Source organism: Manis pentadactyla, chromosome 9 (genome assembly GCF_030020395.1).
Source record: "Manis pentadactyla isolate mManPen7 chromosome 9, mManPen7.hap1, whole genome shotgun sequence".
NCBI lineage: Eukaryota > Metazoa > Chordata > Mammalia > Pholidota > Manidae > Manis > Manis pentadactyla.
Window position 1 is genome coordinate 32,092,662 of NC_080027.1, and position 23,093 is coordinate 32,115,754.

Here is a 23,093-nt window from a genome sequence, read left to right on the forward strand (position 1 = left end):
GAAAACATTATAGAATTTGTACTTATATCTCTTTTTAACATCTTTTTTACTTTTATTTTTGTGTTTCATTAATGTACTGTAATAGATTGGGTCTTTGTCCCGTTACTAGCAGAGATCTCCTAAAACGCTTGTGATTTTTCTGAGTGATAGGGTACATAGGAGCTTCTTTTGTTTTCCTGGCACACAGCTTCTAAAGTCCTTGGAATCTCCAGAGTGATAAAAGTATCTTCTGTATGCTGAGGTGAGCGTGGCTGGGTGCCCTTATACAGCTTCAGACTAGGGACTGGTTGCCAGAAAGACCAAGACATGACTAGAAAGTTGGAACTTTTGTCCTCCTCTAGGCACCCACCTCAACCTTGGGACAGGAGAGGAAAGATGGAGGTTGAGTTTGATCACCAATGGCCAACAAGGTGCCGGGAGGGCGACACACCCAGAGGGCATGGAATTCCAGGCATCTCTTACCCTGTAATTTGTCCTACGCATCTCTTACATTCGGTTGTTCTTGAGATGTATCCTTTTTAATAAACTGGTAACAAGAAGCAAAGTGTTTTCCTGAGCTCAGTAAGTCATTCCAGTAAATTGTTAAACCTAGGAAGGTGGTTCTCAGAATCCCCAAATGTACAGCCAGTCAGTCAGAAGTACTGGTGACAACCTGGGAGTTGTGAATGGTGTCTGAAGTGGGTGCAGTCATGGGACTGAGCCCTTAACCTGTGGACTCTGACGCCAACTATGGGTAGTCAGTGTCAGAACCGGGTTGCTGAACACCCAACTGGTGTCCAGAAAATCAGAGAATTGGTTGTTCGTGTTGGAAAACACCACACCTAACTTGATGATACTACATGTATATGATTTATAATTAAGTACACATAATCTGAGGGTTGTGTTATAATTAAGTACACATAATCTGAGGGTTGTGTTACAATTTAGATTTAGCAACTATAAGACCCAAAATACTAGAGGCTTAAGTAACATAGAGGTTTATTTATCTCTTAACCTATAGTCCAAATGTAAGCATTCCTGGGCTAATGTGTCAGCCCCATGGTATCAGCCCAAGTCCTTTTTAACTTATTACTCTGCCATTCCTGGTGTTGCTCTCACCCATGAAGTCCAATGACTCACCACCACATCCACATTCCAGAGGATGTGGGCAGGCCCTTTCCTAGGGAATGACCCTAAGGTTATATACACCATTTTTGTTCACGCTCTGTTGGCCACAACTTGGTATCTTAGCTTCAGAGGAAACTGAGAAGTTACTCTATCCCAAGCAGCCACAAGCTCAAGTAAATCCTAATACCATGGAGAAAAGGGAGAACACATATTGGGGGACAACCAAGGAACTGCTGCCACGAGGGTGTATGCTTCTGGTACCTCACTGGTGCAGAGAGACTGGAGTGTGGCCTTGAAAAAAACTGGAGCAAGTATGACAGACTTTCCAGGGTTGGAATTAACTTCAGGGTTACCAGACTAAGACGGATAATGTAAGACTGTGTGTAGTCCCAAAAGGTGAGGAAGATGCGAATTTGGGAATTCCAGTCATGGTTAAGAATGCAGACTCGGGCCTTTCGTTGCTAAGGTTGAATCCTGTCTCCACATCGCTGTGTGAGTCTGGGCAAATTACTTAATTGCCGTCTATAAAATATACCTATATCATACAGCTGTGGGGAGAATTAAGAGATAATACGTGTAAAGGACTTGGCACAGATCTCACACACTCTAAGTGGCCAGTAAATGTGGACAACGATTTTTACTACAGACTAAAAGCCTATTGGAAACCACAGAGAAATGAATGACCATAAAGGTTATCAAAAGGATAGGTAAGCCAGTTTTAACACTTGTTTATAGAACCTTGACTAGGCTGACTGGGCTTAGCAATCAAATGCACTCATGTCAAAGTAAACTGGTCCTGACAATACTAGGTCAAAATGGCCTGTAGTGTCCTACATACCAGAGTCTAGATGGTGGGCAACCTGGTGTATGGTGAGATGGCTGTTGTCAGTGAAGCCAAAAGGGAGCAATCAGAACTACAGGGGAAGGCAGGATCTGGTAACTGCCCCCAAGAGAGTCAGAGGTACCAGCTAGCTCAAGGAGGAAAGCAGGTGGGGTAGAAAAAGTAAGGGCATTGAAGTCAGAACTGAAATTAAATGCCATGGGATTTTTTTTGTTGTTGTTGGTTAGCAAAGTAAAGGGGTACAAAAGGGAAAAGAGTAATAAAGCCATGTGTTTTATTCTGCCCAATCTGCTTTGTCTCTATATTCCTCTCATATAAAGCTGGCAAGACAGAATGGTTGAATTTTAAAACAGATTATTTAAATGGATATTCTTAGCAAACATGTTTTCTTTTCCAAGAGCTAATTTTCATTTTATGTAAAACTTCCCTGAGATACTTGGTTGTTACTGTAAAGTTGTCCTTTTCTAAGACTTAACTAGTCTTATATTGCATTTTTTTCTCAAGCCCAGATGCTTCTTAAAATTCAAGTCATTTGAAAAATTAATTTAAAAAATTATCTACACTAGTAAAATGGTACTCACTAGAGAGTAAAAGAAATACTATTACGAAGTCATAATAGAATTCTTAATTTTTAATATGTAGATTTGATTACTAGACTGTATTATCTTAAATTTTAAATTTTGTGTGAATAATTGCAAAATTAATTACTCCTATATCTAGTCTTGACTTGCCTACATAAATATATAAAAAGTACACACTAGGGAGGAGTACAACTAAGTTCATGTAATTTTAACAATCCCTTTGATATTATGTAACATATCTGCCTTCAGAACTGGAATAACAGCATATCAGAGTAATTCTGAGAAGAGTTTATATAGATTTACACTTAAGTCAATTTTAAAAATTTATAAATCAAGCAAGTTTATTTATAGTTTTTTCATGATTAGTACCTTCTCACAAAAACTCCTCCAGAAGACACTTTTTTCTTCATGCGCCTCTTCTCTTTGCTTGACACACAAGAAGAGTCATCTTCCTATAAACAAAGGAAAAGAGGGCCAAATAAGATTCTTATTCCACATACATTTTCATCTTTCTATATTATCTGTTCCAAAAGAAAATTTTAACTGTACAATATTTTCAACTCTGGATTAAATTTCTTTTAGGATTTTGTATAAATTAATTCTCAAATCTAAAGTACTAGTGCATTTAATTGTGCTGATAAGGCTAGGAGGCATCTTGAGAAATCATCCAGTCCTATTTCTAGCTAATCTATCCCCAAAAGAGAACACCCTGTTATTTCTGCTTCTATCTTAGCCTAACATTTCATAACACATGTAGTATGTCATCCTCTGGATTCTCTGCAAACACCACTATGCTAGAAATCACATTTCCTGGGTCGCCCATTACTTCCTCTGTGTTCCTGCAACATCCCTCTGCTGCTCTTATCTCATTCTCCACTTGGCTCTGCCACCCACTGTTGCTGAATATTTCTCATCCAGTGTGGTATTCTCAGGACCTAGCACAGAAGATTTACTTAATAAAAGTTATAGGAAGAAGCAAGAGAGGGCAAGAAATACAGTAGATGCTCACCAGATGTTAGCCAACTTTTGAAAATTCTTTCAAAAAAATGCTCTGTACCCCATTGGGCAGGTCAGATCTGAACACAGAGGCTCCAAGAACAGTGCAAGGCACATGTCCCCGGGGAAAGCCCATGCCTAGAGTTGGCATTCCAACGTGTTCCTGCCCACACCTCTGCTAATGAGGTCAGTCAGCAGAACTCAGACAGTAGAGTGTGAACATGAGAGTAAGCTGCCATTATCCCAGTACCACATGGAAAAACCAAGAACCACACATCTCTTCCCTCCTCCCCTCTCAGCTGCAAACTTGAGAGAGGAATAGATGGAGAATCTACAGGCCCTCCCTTATGGTGGAAGGCATTGGTGGCAGGCATAATATAGAAGGTCTCTTCCCTAGAAAAAGCTTACCACCTAATCTGAAGACGAAGTACTGGGACTTAGCAAATTGGATCACCGTATTTCATACTTTACCTATATAACAAGGTGAAGTAAGTAGTATTACCAGTTTTACAGATGCAGGAACAGAAGTCAAAGAGGCTAAACAACTTCCCCCAAGGTCACAAAACTAGTCAAATGGCAGGATTCAAATCTAAATTTTATACGACACCAAAGTTCATATTATAACCATTCCTCACTCCCGTCTTCCAGCAAAAAAAATCACTCAGTTCCTACATCTGTATATACTATATTATAGGTATGCAAAAAGGAATAAGATATGGTTCCTACTCAGGAATCTACGGTAGCAGATATAAAAGAAGTGTTTAATTCATCCCCCTGGTTTCAGAAAGTAATAAGGATCATTAATGATAGATGCAAAGATGTTTGTGAAAGAAAAGCTGAGGTAGGGTGAGATTTTAACCTCATCCAACTAGATGGAATTAGAGAAAAAATAAAATGGAGGAAAAGAGAGGTAACTATTTGTCAAAGGAGGCCAATTTTCTAGTGTGTATTAGATTTACAAGACTTCCAGAAACAGTAATATTTATATTCCTTTACTTTTCACATGTGCTAACTCCTAAAAGAACTTTTAAGAATTCCAAATACTCGAGAGGGGCGGAAGATGGTGGCGTGAGTAGAGCAGCGGAAATCTCCTCCCAAAACAACATATATCTATGAAAATATAACAAAGACAACCCTTCCTAGAATAAAGACCAGAGGACACAGGACAATATCCAGACCACATCCGCACCTGAGAGAACCCAGCGCCTCGCGAAGGGGGTAAGATACAAGCCCCGGCCCCACGTGAGCCGAGCGCCCCTCCCCCCAGCTCCCGGCGGGAGAAGAGCAGGCAGAGCGGGAGGGAGACGGAGCCCAGGACTGCTGAACACCCAGCCCCCGCCATCCGGGCCAGAGCGCAGACACAGTGCATGCCCAGGGGGCCCTGGATACTAGGCAAACAGGGCAGCAAGAACAGTGAGCGGGCACTGGAGGCCGGGTGCCGGAGGACATAAGAAAAGTGAGCGTCCATTTTTTTTTTTTTGCTGTTTTGTTTTGGCAAGTGCTTTTTGGTAGTCTTAAAGGGATACGGACCCCAATACTAGGGAAACAGGGCAGCAAGACCGGTGAGCAGAGGCCTGAGGCTGGCACCGGAGAATAAAGAAAAACGAGCGACCACCTTTTTTATTTAAAAAAAAAATTTTTTTTTTTTTTAATTTAAAAATTTTTTCTCTTTTTTTTTTTTTTGGTGGTTATTTTGTTTTGGCAGGTGCTTGTTGGAAGTCTTAAAGGGGCAGGGCGGGACACTTAATCCAGAGGTAGGGAATCCGGGATCTCTGGGCACCCTAACCCCTGGGCTGCAGGGAGCAGGGAGGCCCCTTACGGAGATAAATAGCCTCCCAGCCGCTCCCGCTCCAACGCGACTCCACCATTTTGGAGTAGCTGCCCGAGCCAGGCCACGCCCACAGCAACAGCGGAGATTAACTCCATAGCAGCCAGGCAGGAAGCAGAAACCCTGTCTGCACGCAGCTGCGCAGCACAAGCCACTAGAGGTCGCTGTTCTCCCAGGAGAGGAGGGCCACAAACCAACAAGAAAGGAAGTCCTTCCAGCCGTCACTCGTCCCAGTTCTGCAGACTATTCCTATCACCATGAAAAGGCAAAGCTACAGGCAGACAAAGATCACAGAGACAACACCAGAGAAGGAGACAGACCTAACCAGTCTTCCTGAAAAAGAATTCAAAATAAGAATCATAAACATGCTGACAGAGATGCAGAGAAATACGCAAGAGAAATGGGATGAAGTCTGGAGGAGATCACAGATGCCAGAAAGGAGATCACAGAAATGAAACAAACTCTGGAAGGGTTTATAAGGAGAATGGATAGAATGCAAGAGGCCATTGATGGAATTGAAATCAGAGAACAGGAACACATAGAAGCTGACATAGAGAGAGACAAAAGGATCTCCAGGAATGAAACAATATTAAGAGAACTGTGTGACCAATCCAAAAGGAACAATATCCGTATTATAGGGGTCCCAGAAGAAGAAGAGAGAGGAAAAGAGATGGAAAGTATCTTAGAAGAAATAATTGCTGAAAACTTCCCCAAACTGGGGGAGGAAATAATCGAACAGACCACGGAAATACACAGAACCCCCAACAGAAAGGATCCAAGAAGGACAACACCAAGACACATAATAATTAAAATGGCAAAGATCAAGGACAAGGGAAGAGTGTTAAAGGCAGCTAGAGAGAAAAAGGTCACCTATAAAGGGAAACCCATCAGGCTAACATCAGATTTCTCAACAGAAACTCTACAGGCCAGAAGAGAATGGCATGATATATTTAATACAATGAAACAGAAAGGCCTTGAACCAAGGATACTGTATCCAGCACGACTATCATTCAAATATGATGGTGGGATTAAACAATTCCCAGACAAACAAAAGCTGAGGGAATTTGCTTTCCACAAACCACCTCTACAGAACATCTTCAGGGACTGCTCTAGATGGGAGCACTCCTAGAAAGAGCACAGCACAAAACACCCAACATATGAAGAATCGAGGAGGAGGAACAAGAAGGGAGAGAAGAAAAGAATCTCCAGACAGTGTATATAACAGCTCAATAGGCGAGCTAAGTTAGGCAGTAAGATACTAAAGAGGCTAACCTTGAACCTTTGGTAACCACGAATTTAAAGCCTGCAATGGCAATAAGTACATATCCTTCAATAGTCACCCTAAATGTTAATGGGTTGAATGCACCAATCAAAAGACACGGAGTAACAGAATGGATAAAAAAGCAAGACCCATCTATATGCTGTTTACAAGAAACTCACCTCAAACCCAAAGATATGTACAGACTAAAAGTCAAGGGATGGAAAAACATATTTCAAGCAAACAACAGTGAGAGGAAAGCAGGGATTGCAGTACTAATATCAGACAAAATAGACTTCAAAACAAAGAAAGTAACAAGAGATAAAGAAGGACACTACATAATGATAAAGGGCTCAGTCCAACAAGAGGATATAACCATTCTAAATATATATGCACCCAACACAGGAGCACCAGCATATGTGAAACAAATACTAACAGAACTAAAGGGGGATATAGACTGCAATGCATTCATTCTAGGAGACTTCAACACATCACTCACCCCAAAGGATAGATCCATTGGGCAGAAAATAAGTAAGGACACGGAAGCACTGAACAACACAGTAGAGCAGATGGACCTAATAGACATCTATAGAACTCTACATCCAAAAGCAACAGGATACACATTCTTCTCAAGTGCACATGGAACATTCTCCAGAATAGACCACATACTAGGTCACAAAAAGAGCCTCAGAAAATTCCAAAAGATTGAAATCCTACCAACCAACTTTTCAGACCACAGAAGCATAAAACTAGAAATAAACTGTACAAAGAAAGCAAAGAGGCTCACAAACACATGGAGGCTTAACAACACGCTCCTAAATAATCAATGGATCAATGACCAAATCAAAATGGAGATCCAGCAATATATGGAAACAAATGACAACAACAACACTAAGCCCCAACTTCTGTGGGACACAGCAAAAGCAGTCTTAAGAGGAAAGTATATAGCAATCCAAGCATATTTAAAAAAGGAAGAGCAATCCCAAATGAATGGTCTAATGTCACAATTATCAAAATTGGAAAAAGAACAACAGATGAGGCCTAAGGTCAGCAGAAGGAGGGACATAATAAAGATCAGAGAAGAAATAAATAAAATTGAGAAGAATAAAACAATAGCAAAAATCAATGAAACCAAGAGCTGGTTCTTCGAGAAAATAAACAAAATAGATAAGCCTCTAGCCAGACTTATTAAGAAGAAAAGAGTCAACACAAATCAACAGTATCAGAAACGAGAAGGGAAAAATCATAACGGACCCCACAGAAATACAAAGAATTATTAGAGAATACTATGAAAACCTATATGCTAACAAGCTGGGAAACCTAGGAGAAATGGACAACTTCCTAGAAAAATACAACCTACCTTCCAAGATTGACCCAGAAAGAAACAGAAAATCTAAACAGACCAATTACCAGCAACGAAATTGAAGCGGTAATCAAAAAACTACCAAAGAACAAAACCCCCGGGCCACATGGATTTACCTCGGAATTTCATCAGACATAATACCCATTCTCCTTAAAGTTTTCCAAAAAATAGAAGAGGAGGGGATACTCCCAAACTCATTCTATGAAGCTAACGTCACCCTAATACCAAAACCAGGCAAAGACACCACAAAAAAGAAAACTACAGACCAATATCCCTGATGAACGTAGATGCAAAAATACTCAACAAAATATTAGCAAACCGAATTCAAAAATACATCAAAAGGATCATACACCATGACCAAGTGGGATTCATCCCAGGGATGCAAGGATGGTACAACATTCGAAAGTCCATCAACATCATCCACCACATCAACAAAAAGAAAGACAAAAACCACATGATCATCTCCATAGATGCTGAAAAAGCATTTGACAAAGTTCAACATCTATCATGATAAAAACTCTCAGCAAAATGGGAATAGAGGGCAAGTACCTCAACATAATAAAGGCCATCTATGATAAACCCACAGCCAACATTATATTGAACAGCGAGAAGCTTAAAGCATTTCCTCTGAGATCGGGAACTAGACAGGGATGCCCACTCTCTCCACTGTTATTTAACATAGTACTGGAGGTCCTAGCCATCGCAATCAGACAAAACAAAGAAATACAAGGAATCCAGATTGGTAAATAAGAAGTTAAACTGTCACTATTTGCAGATGACATGATACTGTACATAAAAACCCTAAAGACTCCACCCCAAAACTACTAGAACTGATATCGGAATACAGCAAAGTTGCAGGATACAAAATCAACACACAGAAATCTGTGGCTTTCCTATATACTAACAATGAACCAACAGAAAGAGAAATCAGGAAAACAACTCCATTCACAATTGCATCAAAAAAAATAAAATACCTAGGAATAAACCTAACCAAAGAAGTGAAAGACTTATACTCTGAAAACTACAAGTCACTCTTAAGAGAAATTAAAGGGGACACTAACAGATGGAAACTCATCCCATGCTCGTGGCTAGGAAGAATTAATATCGTCAAAATGGCCATCCTGCCCAAAGCAATATACAGATTTGATGCAATCCCTATGAAACTACCAGCAACATTCTTCAATGAACTGGAACAAATAATTCAAAACTTCATATGGAAACACCAAAGACACCGAATAGCCAAAGCAATCCTGAGAAAGAAGAATAAAGTAGGGGGGATCTCACTCCCCAACTTCAAGCTCTACTATAAAGCCATAGTAATCAAGACAATTTGGTACTGGCACAAGAGCAGAGCCACAGACCAATGGAACAGACTAGAGAATCCAGACCTTAACCCAGACATATATGGTCAATTAATATTTGATAAAGGAGCCATGGACATACAATGGCGAAATGACAGTCTCTTCAACAGATGGTGCTGGCAAAACTGGACAGCTACATGTAGGAGAATGAAACTGGACCATTGTCTAACCCCATATACAAAAGTAAACTCAAAATGGATCAAAGACCTGAATGTAAGTCATGAAACCATTAAACTCTTGGAAGAAAACATAGGCAAAAACCTCTTAGACATAAACATGAGTGACCTCTTCTTGAACATATCTCCCCGGGCAAGGAAAACAACAGCAAAAATGAGTAAGTGGGACTATATTAAGCTGAAAAGCTTCTGTACAGCAAAAGACACCATCAATAGAACAAAAAGGATCCCTACAGTATGGGAGAATATATTTGAAAATGACACATCCGATAAAGGCTTGACGTCCAGAATATATAAAGAGCTCACATGCCTCAACAAACAAAAAACAAATAACCCAATTAAAAAATGGGCAGAGGAACTGAAAAGACAGTTCTCCAAAACAGAAATACAGATGGCCAACAGACACATGAAAAGATGTTTCACATTGCTAATTATCAGAGAAATGCAAATTAAAACTACAATGAGGTATCACCTCACACCAGTAAGGATGGCTGCCATCCAAAAGACAAACAACAAATGTTGGCGAGGCTGTGGAGAAAGGGGAACCCTCCTACACTGCTGGTGGGAATGTAAGTTAGTTCAACCATTGTGGAAAGCAGTATGGAGGTACATCAAAATGCTCAAAACAGACTTACCATTTGACCCAGGAATTGCACTCCTAGGAATTTACCCTAAGAATGCAGCAATCAAGTATGAGAAAGATCAGTGCACCCCTATGTTTATCACAGCACTATTTACAATAGCCAAGAATTGGAAGCAACCTAAATGTCTATCGATAGATGAATGGATAAAGAAGATGTGGTACATATACACAATGGAATACTACTCAGTCATAAGAAAAGGGCAAATCCAACCATTTGCAGCAACATGGATGGAGCTGGAGGGTATTATGCTCAGTGAAACAAGCCAAGCGGAGAAAGAGAAATACCAAATGATTTCACTTATCTGTGGAATATAAGAACAAAGGAAAAACTGAAGGAACAAAACAGCAGCAGAATCACAGAACTCAAGAATGGACTAACAGGTACCAAAGGGAAAGGGACTGGGGAGGATGGGTGGGTAGGGAGGGATAAGGGAGGGGGGAGAAGAAGGGGGATATTAAGATTAGCATGCATGGGGGGGTGGGAGAAAGGGGAGGGCTGTACAACACAGAGAAGGCAAGTAGTGATTCTACAACATTTTGCTATGCTGATGGACAGTGACTGTAAAGGGGTTTATAGGGGAGACCTGGTATAGGGGAGAGCCTAGTAAACATAATATTCATCATGTAAGTGTAGATTAGTGATACCAAAAACAAAAAAAAAGGGGGCAGTTCCTGTGTGGTAACCTCCAATGAGTTCTACACAGGGGTATAAAGGGCATATAAAAGTGTGGGCAAAGGGTCTGTTTGTGTTTATACAGAAGATCAAAGCCTAATTGGGCTACCCTGAAAATGAACTAAGATACAATATGAAAGAGAACTTCCAACATCAGCACTCTCTGGAAGACTCATGCCAGAAGATGATCACCAAAAAACCCCAACAAAGATCCACGCACTGCTACAGCTGTAGATGCACTCATCCCACCAGCTCCTGGACTTGCCATGGGAATGAAGGAGATATCTAAGCTGGCCTGTGCATACAGTAAAACAACAAATTTGACTGGATCTATACTGTTGGAACTAAACCAAGAATTAGGAGAAGTGCAAATTGTAGCGCTCCAAAATCTTACAACTACAGACTATTTACTGTTAAAAGAACATAAGGGATGTGAACAGTCCCCAGGAATGGGTTGTTTTAATTTGTCTGATTTCTCTCAGACTGTTCAAGTTCAGTTGGACAATATCCACCATATCATAGATAAGTTTTCACAAATGCGTAAGGTGCCTAACTGGTTTTCTTGGTTTCACTGGCGATGGCTAGTAATTACAGGTATGCTTTGGTTATGTAACTATACTCCTATTATGTTAATGTGTGTGCGCAATTTAAGTAGTAGCTTAAAACCTATACATGCTGAAGTTACTCTATAAGAAGATATGTCAAAGAAATAATCAATCTTCCCATGTTTTCTTCCGCCTGCTACTTCTATAGCTTTTCTTCTTCCTTCCTAATTACAACCCTGAAATAGAATTCGTGCCTCATATCAAATTTACCGAGTATCATAATTCTTCCAAGTGGTAAAGATACCTCAAGACAAATGCTGGGCATAGAAGCTACAGGGCATAAATATGCAAAGAAATAAAAAGCTAACCATTTCAAACAATAAGGCTTCTCTCTCACTTACCAACTTTACATTTCCCTGTATGGCCCCGGTAGATGACTGGTTAGCCAGAGACGGGTAAGATTCCTCAAGGGAGGAACAACCTAAGACAGGTACAGTCACAGGGGGGTCATCAGGTGAGAAATTGGGGATCAACAGAGGTGAGGTTTAGAACCTCACCCCCCCGTTCTGAGAGAAATCTTCTGCATACGTGGATGTTTTATTGCCCTGGTCTAGCTTGGATTAACACATAGTCTACAGGCACACACCTGATCATCTACATTTGCTCTCTTACAACACTAAACTGTTTTCTACCTTTATCTTGTATCTACCTACCACTTCAGCATTTTATTAAAAATAATAATAATAAAGAGAGAAATGTGGTATCCACACATAAATCAAGTATAAAAACCAAATGAGTATTCATATTTGAACTGTTTATAGTTCATAATGCATGAGCAAAACCGAAAGTTTCTGTGATGACTGCCCTTGTACTGTTCACTATGTAGCTTATTCATTATGTAAGAATTTGTTCTCCATGTAAGAACTTGTTTGTTGTGCCTCAGAAGATTGGAGACTGACAAAAATTAGGCTTGGGATGGATTAATGATTGTGCATTGAGCATTGACACCCCTATACAGAATTTTATTGTCGTTAACAACCATTTGATCAATAAATATGAGAGATGCCCTCACACACACACACACAAAAAAAGGACCGACTTCCAATGGTAAAATAAATAAGTAACCGGGATGTAATGTATAGCATAAGGAATATAGTCAAGATATTGTAACAGCTTGGTAGGGTGATAGCTGGAACCTAGAATTATGTATATAAATGTTTTATCACTGTGTTGTACACTTGAAACTAATGTAATGTAATACTGTGCGTCAACTACCCTTCAATAAAAAATAATTATCTAAAAAAAAAAGAATTCCAAATACTCTAAAAATAATGAGCTTCTACTAACACCAAATATGTAACTTGTTCTCTGAAACCAAGCCTTAGTATACAACTATTTCAAAAGAAAATACATGTTTAGCAGTCAATAGGCTTTCAGTAAGTGTTCACTGAAAATTCCAAACTTCCAAGTTCCAGAAGTTTCTGCATTTGGGGAACATTCTTCACCAAGGTTACTCCCTCATATAAATCATAGTCAGAAACATATTTCTCCCTAATACGTGTTTTCTCCTAAATTCAGGAAAAGAGAACTATAATACTGAGGTACTGAATATCGCCAAAAGCAATATTAAGTAAATGCAGTCTAATACAACAAAATTAGACAACAACCCCTGTGTGAAAATATATGTATTTTAAATATAAACCAGTATTTTTTGCTCTGAAAGAATCTGTAAGTTGAATAGAGTCATAATACTACACATGATGGAGCTAAAGGGTATTATGCTCAGTGAAATAAGCCAGGCAGAGAGAGACAAGTACCAAATGATTTCACTCATCTGTGGAGCATAAGAACAAAGCAAAAACTGAAGGAACAAAACAGCAGCAGAATCACAGAACCCATACTCTAGCGAATACCACCTGACTTTCTATACTACGGTATCCCCAGGGGCTAAAGGTGGTACAAGATGAGCACTACAGACCTGAAAAGAATGGATTAATTATTATAATTAACTCTATCCCTTGGAAAATGAAGCACTGGTGATATACCAAAATTGAGACTAAGTGTTAGAGTTTGTACATTCATAGAAATACACATACGTGTTTACAGATGAATAGAATGTTGTCTACTCTGAGACACACTGAACTGTTAACAATAGCTTCCTCTGAAGAGTGAAACTTGGCTTGGGGAGGAATATCTGCCCTGTTTTTATCATTTTAGAACAAGCACATATATTAATTTTTTAAACTGGTTATTAGAGATAGTTCTGGAACAGCATTAACTCACCCACAATGACTGAGGAAAAAATTTCCCTGTGGAAGGAAAATATAAACATACCCAAATCCGTACACTAGGTCACACGAGCTGTCCACAGGACCACACCACAGCTGTCTTCACTCACAGAAGAGAGTGGAGGTCAGAGTTCACCTCCCTTTCTGCCCGCTTGGCTCTGAACTAGATGGCCGGGAATACGAGCTCCACTAGCATTTCGTTCTTCCAGTTTCGTTCTACTTCCTATACTCCACCGCTTTTCTGTTTTTGTTCTTTGTAGCCCTTTCTCACATTAGTTTCTTTTTAGCTTCTTTCTACATATTCCTCCTTTTTATCTGTCACTCTGAGTATGTTTCTGTATTTTACAGCTCTATCAGCTATATTCTGAATTCCCAAATTCATAATACCAGTCAGGAATTACGAAAAGAGTTAAGGCTATGAAGTCAAAAGCTAGAGACTGAATACCGATCCCTCCACAACTCACTGTGTGAATTTAGACAGGTTGCTTAACCTCTCTGAACCTCCCTTTCCTCCCTTTATTCTCTTAGTTACTCTTCTGGATTCTACTTCTTTAGAAAATTAAATAAACACGTTAAGGACACCAACCATAGCCACAAAGCTGCGGGCCTGGGTTTTTTCCTGTGCCTCCCTGAGTTGATCCACCTCTGCTCGGTACTCATCCAACTGACATTCTAATTCTTCTCGGCGTAGTCGTTCATACTCCAGCTGGCCCTGCAGCTCTTTGATAGTTCTGTTAAAAAAAAAAAAGTTTTCAATATCCAACATGAATTAATAATTATGTTTGGCATTGTATTTAAGACAAATAAAACAAAGAAATTACTTATTTGACAATAGTACTGTACTGAGAGTCTAATATGAGCCAATATTGATCTAGACAGTGGGGATACAGCAATGAAAAACATAGGCCAAATCTCCCCTCATGGGGCTTATTTGAGTAATGGGGGAAGACAGACAATAAAGAAAATAAGCAAGTAAATAAATGCTATGTTGGAAGGTGATAAATGCTAGGGGAGAAAAAAAATAAAGCAAGAAATAGCACTATAAAATGTCCAAGAGGGACACTTCAGACACGGCAGCCAAGAAAAGCCTTACTGAGAGGGGAGCTTCTGAGCAAAGTCCTAAAGGAATAAGAGAGACAATCAAGTAGACATTTTGGGGAAGAGCATCCAGACAGGGAAGAGCAAGTGCAAACACCCTAAGGCAGAACTATGTCTAATGAACTAGAAGAAACCAGAGGCCAACGTGGCTAGAGAAATTTAAAGTATAAAAGAGAGAGAAGGAGGTCAGAGGGGTAAAAAAGCCAGAACAAATGGGGCCTTATCATAGCAAGAACTTAGGCTTTTACTCTGAGTAAAATGAGAAGCCACTGGAGGGTTTGAGCAGAGAAGTGGCATGATTTGACTTAGACTTGGGGTGTTCTGGGCCTTGTTTTGTTAATGATATAAAATTTACTTAGAGTGGAATATACAAATATCAAGTGAACAATTCAGTGAGCTTTGAAGAATGTGTAAACCCTTGTACCCACCACCAATACCATGACATTGAACCTTTCCATCACCTCAGAAGGTTCCCTCATGCCCATCCCAGGCAATCCTCTCTTCCCAAAGCCAACCACAGTTCTGAATATATATCACGTCAGATTCATTCTGCCTATGGTTATAAATGAAACTGTACATTATACACTTCTGTGTGCCTGGGTTCTTTCAGTCAACAGTATGGGAGATTTATCTGACTTATGTTTTAACATGATTACTCAGGACACTGTATTGAGAACAGACCACAGGATATGAGGATGGGGAACTGGGGACAGGGACATGAAGTGGGGAGATACACCAGGATTATTATTAAAATAAATCCAGAAAAGAGATGCTGTGACTTGAACTATGATATTTTTTTTCTGCCTTATTGGTGGGTGGTGAGGGGAACAGAATTTCCAGGGCAAGCTGGGTTGGATTCTAGATTCCAAGGAGGGCAATCTAAGTGTCTACAGTAGTAGCTCTGGTACAGAAGTGAGTGGGGATAAGACTGGGAATAGGGAAGAAGACTGCCCTATGGAAGCCTGGAATTCAGAAATAAGAAGGGAAAATCATCCCCGGGACAGAGTAATATGATCATATTTTGTTGTATTGCGAGTTTGGTCTAACTAATGGATAAGGACAAAAATCAAAGGATCACCCCTCAAATGAATACTTACCGTGTTTTTACTTATAATAAGGTCTAAGATCAGGAGTTTATCTAAAACATAAATGTCTCAAGATATACTTAACACAAAGTGGAGAACAAATACGAGAGAAAAACTAAAGCTTACTCAGAAGAGACACTGCAGTCTCAGCTGATACGATACTACTTCTGGCACAAAGGCTAAAACAATCTTTAAAGAAAAAATTCTGCTCGAAATCATTTACATCGATACTATAACCATTTCACACTGAAATGTGAACATTAGAGTTAACAATTCCATTAAGGACTATTAAAATCATAACAATCTTAGGTAACAGGTTTGGAGTCATACAGACCAAATCCTGGCTCCATGTCCCCACCCCTACTCCTCCCTTGGTGACTTTATGCAAGTTACTTAACCTCTATGTTAAGTCTTGGTTTCCTAATCCATGTAGTGACATTATGTAGCTAATGGAGCTTTGAAGATTGCATGAGATAATGTATATAACAGGCTTATCTAGTGTCTAGCACAGAGTAGTGCTCAGAAGTAAGACAAAAAGCAGTAGTATAGTAATCTGACAGAGGCAAAGGAAACCAAAACTGAAAGCGGATTATCTAGTGAAGTACTTTTCTAGACTACCAGGGATCTAAGACTTCCAGCTAGGCTCTTAGACAAAGGCCAATACCATTTCAAAACACTTTAACGAACAAGAGGCAGTGAACAGCTACCTTATATGATGTGACTTGGGAGATACCAAGAAGCACCCCCCAAAATTTTTTTGTCTGCCACAACTTCCTCATGCCTAAAATCCCACTAAGAGATACAGTGCTTGGCCTTAAGGCTTTGTCTTCTGCTCAAATTCCTCAGTACCCATGGAGGCCCAACACATTAATCCTTATCAAAGATATACATGTTACTCTGAATAGACTTACCAGACCTTTTACTGATACTAGATCCAGAAGAGGGTGAAGGGAAGGGAAACAGGAGGCTCTGAGTGTGAGGGAGAGACACCCCATCAAAGGAAAGGGCAGGTGAAGCACAGAATCCAAGTGTGCTCACTTCCACTTTTCAGACCCAGGATTGATTAAACTAGGAGCCTGCTTTCCTGTGTCCTTTGTTCCCTGTCCCCCCTGGAAACAGAGAAGCAGAGGCAGTAGAAGGAAATAAGCACTAGGCAGCCTCTATTCCAGCAGCCATTCATTAAGAGGTACCCAATGTACAGAGAGCCAGTGTAGAATGAGAAAGTGAAGGGGAGGGCAGAGGGGCACCTGCTAATCACCTCTGGACATGGGGGCATTCTCTGATGGCTGCTGCAGTCAGTGAGCACAGGCCTGAGTCTCAAATTCATGAAGCAGCAGTCCACTTTGGTTGAGATGGTTAGAGACTGTGTTGGTCGAAAAACTCAAAAGTAGCTGTGGTCTCAAAAACAATCTCAACTCCTTATAGAGTTTGCTTTTATAAGATACAAAGAGTTCCAGAGAATGGTTACTCAAAATGTGAATGTACTTAACACTACTGAATTGTACACTTATAAATGGTTAAGATGATACTTATGTAATGTGTATTTCACCACAATTAAAAAAAAATCTTAACACCTTCTCCATCTGGGGAGTTAGAAGAAAAGCAGGGTGGAACCTTACACCCTTTGGTGAAGAATGAAAAACAAGCCATTGGTTAAAACTCTCAAATGGCTCTGAAAGAGGTAACTAAAAACAAGCCATTAACGTTTTAAGGACATTACTTTTCAGACTCGAGCTGTTGTTTCTTCTGCTTTACATCTTCTTCTGTTATCCCTCCCAAGTGTTTATAGTTGCTCTCAGCAATTTCCAGGAGGTGTCTCAATTCCACAATTTTCTTATAAGCTCTCTCTGCAAGACAGAGTTGAAAAGGAACCAAGTTTAGAGATAACAGCTCATATGCTCATCGGATGCTGGTCCTAAAGCATATTCTTCCACTAAAGCCAGTGTCTCTGTGGTTTGGGAAAGGCGGTAGAGAAAGGATGGCATGTACATAGATGGATAAACATCACTAACAGAATATTAGGACGAACAAGCAATAGAATACCTAAATGGAGGAGTCTTTTCCTGCTATCAAAGGGTGTATTAGATTGTCCTGCCTATTAGTATGAGGAACAAAGGTTTAAAGAAGACCAGCAGTGTTTTAGGACCACTGATGTATTACATGACCATGCATGATGTACTGTAAGTCAGAAAATTTTAAAACTGAGTATGCTTGATTTAAAACAAGCCAGATCTAACCCAGCCCCCCAATTTTATGATTAGTCATTTGTAGTGTCTATGCAAGAGTACACTGAGAAGAAAGGATGCTGAGAGCTGCTTTTACCTGTTCTCCAACTATCAAAACTATGATTTTTCTGCATTTTGTGGTAGTGGTTCTCAACAGGGGTGATTTTCTCCCTGAAGGGATATTTGGCAACATCTGGAGACATTCTTTACCTGTCACAAATTGGGAGTTGGTGGCAACAGGCTATTGGCATCCACAGGCTCAAGATGCTACTAAACACCTTTTAATGTACAAGAAAGCCACCCTCAACAAATAAGCATCTGGCCCAAAATGTCAACAGTGCATAAGTTGAGAAACCCTGCTTAAGGAACCAGGTTAGTGAAACATAGCCTCTTCCCAACACTTACCCTAACATTTACATCACACTTACCACTCTGATTTATCTCTCAGTAGATTAGAACTACAGGTTACAAATTGCATACATCAGAATCAACTGGGGTGCTTTTTTAAAATGTACATTTGAGCCCTGACTACAGATTTAGGTATTGGTACTTAGCAAAAGCTCCTTAAACAATTCCGGTGGGCAGACAATTCTAATAGCAGGTTGGGAACCACCATAATTACTAGCAAGCAAGTAGAGGAGACTAACAAAAAAGTTACATAAGAAATGACCAAAACAACTGTGCCTATTTTGCTTATATAATTATTCTTTAATATTTGAAGGCTATGTTTTTAAAAAGTTGTACTATGGTGTCATCAAAGGTAAGAGCTAGGATTAATTGGGATTAGCTCCAGAAAGAGAGATTTTAACTCAACAAAGGAGAAGGTTTCCAATAAAAACATAAGAACTATCATGTATTTGTGGAGTCCTATGATGTGCAAGATACTACACTAAGTACCTTACAAATTAGATTAGATTTGTCAAAGATGGAAATGGGCCTCCTGGGCCATAAAAAGTACCTTGTCACTGAAGGTGACTGAATAGATACTGGATGACATGTAACAGGATATTGAGCCAAGAGTCAATCCTCAAATGGTTATAGGGTTCTGCGATACCACAGCCCTAATCATAATTCACTAAAGAATGCTCTGAATTGAGGCTCAGTTCTAGGAAGACTGGGATGACAAGAAATGTGACCACTCTGCTATAGGTGCTCTGCTAACACCTAGTGTCTCAAGAAAAGGTCATCTAGTGCTCTGGGTTTTAAATTAAACAGAGACAAGAAAATGACACCTGATTTCACATATAGTCCTTTCACCAGCTGCAAGCACTCCAGCTGGGCAACAGTAAGCCTCACGGTATGGCAAGGGTATAAGCATGCATGTATATCAAACACACCACAGTAGGAAACTATTCTAGTCACAATCTTAGTCTTTCCTGAAACATCTTCTAAAAATTTTGTAATTCACTGACCATGATCCCCTCACAAATATCTCTCATTTAAATAATTTCAGAAGAAATACATTCTATAAACCAACTGTTCATGTTCTGCAGTTCTAAGTCCTTGCTAATTATCAATGCAACTACCAAAAAAAATCTAAGCACAAACAACAAAACAAAAAATAGATAAACTGGCCTTCATCAAAATTAAAAATATCAGCACTGCAAAGGACATCATCAAGAAAGTTAAAAGACAACCCATAGAGAGGAGAAAATATCTGCAAATCATGTATCTAATAAAGGATTTATATGTAGAAGTACTCTTACAACTCAATATTAAAAGGATGGACAACTCAGTTGAAAAATAGGCAAAGGATTTAAATAGACATTTCACCAACTAAGACATACAACTGGTCAATGAGCACATGAAAAGATACTCAGCATCATTAATCATTAGGGAAATGCCAATCAAAACTTGGGATACTACCTCACAGTCACTAAAATAACTATAAGTCAATAAAACAAACAGTAACAAGTAACAAGTATTAGCAAGGATGTTTAGGAACTGGAACCCTCATACATTGTTGCAGGGGTGCAAAATGGTGCAGCCACTTTGGAAAACAGTTTAGAAGTTCCTCAGGATGTTAAATGTAGAGGTACCAGATGATACAGCAATTCTAACACCTAGTTATGTATACCCAAGAGAAATGAACATATTATGTCCACACAAAAACATGTACATGAATATTCATAACAGTATTATTCATAATAGCCAAAACATGGGAACAACTCAAATGTCCATCAACTGATGAATGTGGTATATCCATATAAGAATATTATCTGGCCTTCAAAATATTGTGCTAAAAAGAAAGAAGCCAGTCACAAAAGACCACATTCATTCCATTCACTGAAAACATGGATTATTCCATTCATATGAAATGCCCAGAACAGACAAACCTGTAGAGACAGAAAGTAAACTAGCAGTTGCTTAGAGATAGGCTTTGGGAGGAATAAGGAAGAGACCAGGCATAATGGCGGGTGGCTACTAAGATTGTAGGGTATGGAAATGTTATAAAATTTATTGTAATGGTTGCACAAAGCTGTGAATATACTAAAAAACATTAAATTGTGTACCTTAAGTGGGTAAATTGAATGGTATGTGAATTATATCTAAATAAAGTGGTTTAAAATAAAGCTGTCAGGAAATTCTGGAGAAATCACTAACTCTGAGCCTCACTGTAGGGTGATCTAGGCAAGCTGTGTGTTGGGAGCCCCTGGTACCAGCACGTTCAGGTCTTCCCTTGGTTGCATTCACCAAGGAAGAGGCTTCCAATATCCTCTGGAGAGTGAGGTTCTCTGCCTGACAGTGTTCGGGAAAAAAATTTTTTTCAATCGAGACATGAATTAGGAATTTTCCTTAAGAGAATATAGTTTTGGTACAACTAGTTCTTCCTGGCAGAATAACTGACAATATTTTCCTGAGATCAAGAGGAAGGAAACTGACATTTACTGAGCCTCTGCTATGGGCTAGGCACTTCCCATTCTCTAGTGTATTAATTTAATCTTTATAATAACCCTGTGGGAGTGACATTAGGTTACTATTATCATTCCATAGAAGAGAAAACTGAGGCTCAGAGAGTAACACAGCTAGGAAGTGGTGAAGTTCTGATGTCTGAATCCAATGCCTGAGCTCTACGCACTTTACTACAGCTGTCTTTGTTTTGGTTAGCCTCAGTTCAAATAGATCCTTCTCTATGAAAGAGCTCCATTGAGACAGTTCTTACGCATTCATATGAACCATGACCCTCTGACCAAATATGAAAAGTAAACTTAGGGTTATGTGGCCGGAAAATACTCCTTTTAGGAGGCAATGTGTATTGTGACAAGGGCACGATATAGGGAAATGTAAGTAAGAAAACTCGTCACTGAGTGATGTTGGACAAATAACTTAGCTTTTTGAGCTTTAGGCTCTTTATTTATCAAATGAGAGTATTACACCAAATAAGCATTTGTTAAGATAGAAAACAGATATTACTTACTGCATGGGCTTACTGTAAATCAAGTATGTGGAAGTGTAAACTATAAAACACTATAAAAATGTAAACCATTACTATTAGGATTTTGGAGAAAGAAAATTCTGGTGGACAATTATATGCCAGTAGCTATACCACCAGTAGAAATGGTACAGAAATTAAAATTTGCTCCAATTCCTAGACCTCATTTTTGTTGCAGTATGTTCAATGACAGATGTAACCCTGCGGTAAGACACTGTCCTCCTGGCTCCTGGATACTTATCACATCAGCCTAATCATATATCCCCTCAAGAGACGGAAGGCTTCCACTTTTACTCACTAATTTGGTTAAACATTAATGTTTCACCATTTGTTACAGACCCCATGTTTGTATCTCTTTGAAGCCCTAATCCCCAGGGTGATAATACTTAGAGCTGGGGCCTTTAGAAGGTACTTGGGGTTAGGTAAGATCTGGAGGAGAGTGCCCTGGTCCGATGGTACTAGTGCCCTTTTAAGAAGAAATACCAGAGAGCTTGCTCACTCTCTCTTTCTACCACAGGAGGACACAGAGAGAAGGAGTTCACCTCCCAGCCAGAAAGAGCTCTCACCAGAGACAGACCCTGCTAACCTTTGATCTGGGACTTCTAGGCTCCAAAACTGTGAGAAAATTAATTTAGCACTGCAATCAATGATACCTTGTTATGGCTATCCAAGCACACACTAAGACAACACTTAATGAAATAATATTGTCTTTCATTGGTAATTATGAAAATTATATCTTTGGCATATATGTTTCCATAATGCAATTCACATGAAAGAAAAATATAAAAAGTATTTTTATTTATAAATTTTTATTATAAAACTACAAGATTATATTAGGAAATCCCACTCGCAAATAGGGTTAAATTATTAATCTTGCTATTATGGGAATTAAAGAGCAGATGATTGAGACTTTCATTACTTTAAAAAATACAAAATTGGGCCAGTTTATGAAGCAAGCAAATATGGAGAAATAATTTGTCTGTCACCAGAGTAACCCCAGTACCTAGAATAGTGCCTGACATGTAACAGGCACTCAATAAACATACATTGAATGGAGGGAGAGAAAGAAAAATTGATAAAGCACTATTTTAATCACTTCTTTTACTACTAAGTTGAGCAGATTCAGAATGTTTTCTGAATTCCAGAAAGCAAGACTATTTCTGATACACTGCTATAGTCCTTTAGCCTAGGGCTGTATACACAGTATGTATTTAAATATATGTTGGATGAATAAAATGCCTTCCTTATCTGTTCTGCCTATATAAATCTTGGCCGACCTTTAAGGAAAAGTTCAATTCCACTTCTGAGAAGCCCTCCCTGCTACTCTATCCCGAGTGAATAGTTCCTTTAAACAAACACTACCTAGTAGCCCAGGCCACGAATCTAAGGGTCAGTGCTTTGATTACCCTCATTCTTTAACATCTCACATCCAAATCTATCAGCAAATCCTGGCAGCTCCATCTTCTAAATACACTCAAATACGACCATTTCTTACCATCTCCATCAACCCCACCTCCAGGCCAAGCCATTATCAACTGTCTTCTCAATTAAGGTCACAGCTTTAATTTAAAAAAAATTCTTAGTAGACCCTG

General features: G+C 39.3%; 1 protein-coding gene across 1 annotated transcript in view; it reads right to left on the reverse strand.

The window, feature by feature from the left end:
* Positions 1–961: 961 nt before the first annotated feature.
* The window catches only part of ANKRD42 (ankyrin repeat domain 42), a 62,848-nt gene continuing 40,716 nt past the window's right edge, over positions 962–23,093 (reverse strand). The window contains exons 10-13 of the mRNA XM_057508192.1: positions 17,564–17,690; positions 14,247–14,391; positions 2,899–2,981; positions 962–1,655 (exon numbers count right to left, since the gene is read on the reverse strand). Coding sequence (XP_057364175.1) covers positions 1,643–1,655; positions 2,899–2,981; positions 14,247–14,391; positions 17,564–17,690 — 368 coding nt within the window. The 3' untranslated portion in view covers positions 962–1,642. The remainder of the gene's footprint in view (positions 1,656–2,898; positions 2,982–14,246; positions 14,392–17,563; positions 17,691–23,093) is intronic.